Consider the following 4,713-nt stretch of genomic DNA (forward strand, 5'->3'; position numbering starts at 1 on the left):
TTTTAAGAGGAGGTTGGATGACCACCTTACTGGGGTCGTTTGACCCCAGTACTCTTTCCTGCCATGGCAGGGGGTCGGACTAGATGATCTGCTCAGGTCCCTTCCGACCCTAGAAACTATGAAACTATATCTCTGAGAACCTGGATTATGTTTGTTGGACATGGCCACATGGGAATTCCAAGGCAGAGCAGGGAACTGAACACAGACCCTCCCAGATCTGAGGGTAGTACCTATGTACTAAACCATCTGCTTGTTCTGTCCATTAGTGGACATGGTCACAGCCAATAACTACTATCTCTGAACCTCAATGTTTGTTTTTTTTTATAGCATGGATACTTCTTCCTTCAGGTCTGGCCACCTCCTGCACCCTGTGTTTACCTAAGGATATATGAAGCAGTCAGTCTCCAACATAAAGTTCTAATGGTCATTATAGCCTCCAATTTGGGTAAAGGAAATGTGCATATTTCAAATGTTTATTTCTTCTCCCAACAGTACTACCCATCTCAAGTAACCATAGAAAACAGCAAAGCGAATGAATGACCCACCCCACCCACACACATTATGCCCCAAGCTAAACAAGCCACACCGTGCACTAACTACAGAGATCTAAATGCCAAGTATGTTACCTTATGTAACAGTGGGAAGAATTATAAGCAAAAATCAATGGTCCTTTTTGCTGCCTTCAATAGAGCGCGTAATGAAAAATCTCCTATGAGAGGATATCCCAGCCCGCTTTAGCAAAACATGAAGACTCCTCTCCATGACACAGTTGGCTGCAAAATGCCATTTTTTTCATCTTGGGCATCTGCCCAAAAGTTAATCTGAAGTGATAGCTTTGGGTAGGTCATGTGTGAAATAGCTTAAAATTGCACTGACCCAGTTCCCGCGTGTAATAAATGTATGCATCACAGAGTCTGAAGCAGCCCTAGAACTGGCCAAGGAAATGAACTAAATGTTTTGCTGATATTACCAAGGATGCACACACAAAGATAGGCTTTAACTTGGCTTGACTAGAGAACTCCATTCCAATCACACAACTTCTTACCTAGATAATGACCACAACAGGTTGGACTTTGTGGAAATAAATTCAGAAAGCCATGTTACAGTGGGAAGAAGTCTGAACAGAGCCCATGCAACTGCAATGCAACTGCAGTGCAGAAGTCGAGGTTTCACCGCTACATAGACAACAGGCTTCTCCCTCAACCACTAAGGCAAATCTTGAAGTCTTTTCCTGTAACTTAGTAAGTTCTTCTCTAGGCAAAAACCTCATGGACTTTGGAAGTTGTGCATGAGTAAGGGCTGTGTGAAAGGTGGGTGAGGGCTCCAGAATTGGGCCCACTGTCCTTTTGAAGGCACTTTTTGGTTCACGTTTATAAACAGCAACTATATTCACTTTCAGAAAAAAATGGAAAAGTATTAATATTCCTCCTTCCCCACATGAAACAGAAGCAAACGTGGAGGAACTCTTCAGACATTCCTTCAGCCACAGCCCCAAAAAGGTAAAGGTTCCCAACATGCTGAGCTCTTCACCCACATATTTGTTAGCGATGCCCATGAGCTACACCTCCATCACAGATTTATTCATCATCTCCTGTCAACTGGCTTCAACCCTCACTTGCATCCAACACTCTCTGGACAAAACAGAAACCATATGCTGCACTTTAAACCTGAGAGTGGCCAGCTGGGCCCCCTAGAAAATCACAGAATCATAGAAAACTAAGGGTCTGCAGAAGAATTTCAAAACAGTGCCAGAGATGAGGATCCAAAAAGCCTCTCCTGAGTATACCAGGGGCTATGGCAGCTGACTTGGCTACAGCTTCTGGGATCTCTTCCATATCTCAGCAACCCTCAGCCATGAAAATCTGTCTGCTTTCCAGACTCTTCAGATGCAAAAGGCCCAGAGTGATGACTGATGATAACAGAGAGGTTTTTGGCCTAACCATTCTGACAGACTCAGGCTTTTCAAGCACCTGAACAGTCACCAACTGTTTGCAAGCAAAAGCTGCCCTCACTATATTGAGACAGGTAATCAGAGAACTGAGATGTAAAAATAACAATAGTGCCAAGCGATACAAAACAGCACTTACCCCATGTATCTGCCCTTCATGTTGGCAAAATCCTTTAGTTCCCGAGACACACTCAGGGCAGCACTTATTTGGAGGTATTTGGAGCACTTCACCCTAAACAGACAAAGCAGTCCTTTAAGCAACATGGAAGTGACACATGGTTTGAAGGGGCCCGTGGTGCTCCCAGATAAACAGCAACATGCTCAATCAGAAGTGTAATGCCACTCCTTTAGAGAGAGCCATCATACCACTTTCAGGTACTGAATCCAGCATCCCTAAGCCCACAATGCACCTAGGAAAAAATGCATGTTCCATAAATAACCCATGGAAGTCTGCTTCTCTCTTCTCTCTTCAGGAAAGTACTGGAAGTACTGGTGACAGCAATTTTTCTACCAAAAAGAAAAAAACTGACTCAAGGTAAAACAGTCTCATAAAGAGCCATAAACTCATAAAAATGTCCCAGGGAAATGTATCCTCTTTGTGACATTTAAAAAAATATCACTAAATTACAAGAGTAAAAAACCCCACTTTCTTATATCAAAATTTTTCAGGTAGTTTGGGAAAGAAAAGAGAAAATTAATTTATTATATATAATGGTATTTTAAGATTCCCGATATTTCTTTTCATCTTCAAAGTTCACTGGGAATTTTTGACCACCTTTAATTATGATATTTCCCTAGTGATACTTTTAAGCCTACTAATGCTTCACTTTGTATGCCTGCAGAAGCACAGTCTGCTTGCTATCCTCTGCTGAGCAGCTGGGTAAGACATTATGATGCCTGAAGTAAGCATTCATGAGAGGATGGAGGACTAAGAGTAGAAGACATTGGTAAAAACATTAGCCAACACAATGGGGCTGCTTTGCTTCCATTCCTTGGAGCACCTCCAAGGATTCTGCACAACAGCTTTCCCACTTTCATTCCTACTGTCCCAACTGTGTATGAAACATTCCAGACCTGGCACTGGGCCATACAAATACCACCCTATATAAAGCTTGTCTTGCAAGCAACTCACTGATGGCAATGGCATCTGAGGGGCCTTGGCCCTTTCCTGGAGGTGTTACACAATGCTCAGGGTGAGCAAACAGGCATAGCAAATAGGGCAGTCTGCAAGCAGTTCACTGGGAGAAAGAGAAGGAAGAGAAAGAGTAGCCAAACACCAAGCACCAAAGCCTGTTCCTAGAAGGTAAGTCAGCTTGGTCTGTCTGTGATTTAGTTTGATGAGCATTTGTTTGGCTGGTTGTTTGCTTGGGCCATCGACTCTAAACATTTGGCAAGTGCTGCTAGCTGAGTTATTGCTGCCTGTGTCTGACAAAAGCCCTAACAGGGGGATGGAGCCAGTCCAGGCCCAGGAGAGAATAAAAGGAGTCAGTCCAGGCCCAGGAGAGAATAAAAGGAGAGCCCTGGAGCAAACAGGTACCATAGTTTGCCAGCAGATCACAAGTCAGTTGGCTGACCCCCTCTTTGAAGGGGAGCCTTTAAGGTAAGTTGTTTCTTTAATTAAGAGTACCTAACCTAGTTATTTAGCAGAGATTGCTGGAACTCAGTGGTTAGATCAATACTTAAATCCCTTTTTAAATTATTAGCTGTAATTAGGGCAGACTAAGGCTAAGTAGAAGGTCATTCTGTAAGTTCAAAGTTTCTAGTCTAAGGGAACCCATAAATCAAGACCTTCTTAATGAGGAAACTCAGTTGTAACACTTTTTAAAAATATGTAGGTACATGTCCAGCAGCAGGGTGGGGGCTACCCAGTTCATTGCACCAAGTGCAGCATGTAGGGGCAGGTTTCATAGTGTGCACCTGATTCAAGGAATTCCTGGCTCTGACAAAAAATATACATTCTCTTGGGTTCAGGCGGCAGAACTGGAGCAGCTACAGGTAGGCAGAGAGGTTCATACATGAGGCTTTCAGGAACATTTTAGTCCCACCTCCACTGTAGCAGCTCCCATGCTACTGAGGAGGGCCTTAGGGTTGAAGGGTGTCAAGCTGGGAAGAAGGGAAATTATCCCTTAGCTAGGACCCACTTTCCAGCTGATGGTATAATGTTCTCTTGCACCAAGGATATTCCTCCAAGGGAATATCCTTCCCATAGAATAGAAGGAGACATAATGGTAATAGTGGGCAATTTGATTATTAAGCATATAGATAGGTGGGTTTGTGACATCAAGGAGGACCGCGCGGTGATTTGCCTGCCAGGTGCAAAGGTAGTGGACCTCATGGGATGTGTAAATAGGCTACTTAGGCTGCTAGGTGGGGCTGGGTTGCAGTCAGTGGTCACAATCCATGTGGGTACCAACAATGTGGGGAAGGGGAGCAAGGAGGTCCTGGAAGCTAAATTTACATTGCTAGATAGGAAATTGAAGTCCAGGGCCTGTATGATAGCATTCTCTGAAATGCTTTCATTGCCACACATAGGGCCAGGTAGACAGGCAGAGCTCCAGTCTCAATGTATGGCTGAGATGATGGGAGGAAGGGCTTAGGTTTATTAGGAACTGGGGGACCTTCTGGAACTGGAAGAGCCTATACAGAAGAGATGACCTCCACAAGTTGTGTTACACACCTGAGCCAAAATGGTACCACAACTGCTGGCATGTAACATTAAAAAAGTGGTAGAACAACTTCTAAACTAAAAAAAAAAAAAAAAAAAA

The 4,713-nt window shown here is 43.7% G+C and overlaps 1 protein-coding gene across 5 annotated transcripts in view; it reads right to left on the reverse strand.

The window, feature by feature from the left end:
* FRAS1 (Fraser extracellular matrix complex subunit 1) overlaps window positions 1-4,713 on the reverse strand; it is a 468,008-nt gene that overhangs the window by 238,715 nt on the left and 224,580 nt on the right. For all 5 annotated transcript variants that reach the window (XM_019516785.1, XM_019516787.1, XM_019516786.1 and 2 more), the window contains exon 4: window positions 2,088-2,180. In XM_019516785.1, coding sequence (XP_019372330.1) covers window positions 2,088-2,180 — 93 coding nt within the window. The remainder of the gene's footprint in view (window positions 1-2,087; window positions 2,181-4,713) is intronic.

The sequence above is a fragment of the Gavialis gangeticus genome, unplaced genomic scaffold (assembly GCF_001723915.1).
Source record: "Gavialis gangeticus isolate Ggan-Ray unplaced genomic scaffold, GavGan_comp1, whole genome shotgun sequence".
Lineage (NCBI taxonomy): Eukaryota > Metazoa > Chordata > Crocodylia > Gavialidae > Gavialis > Gavialis gangeticus.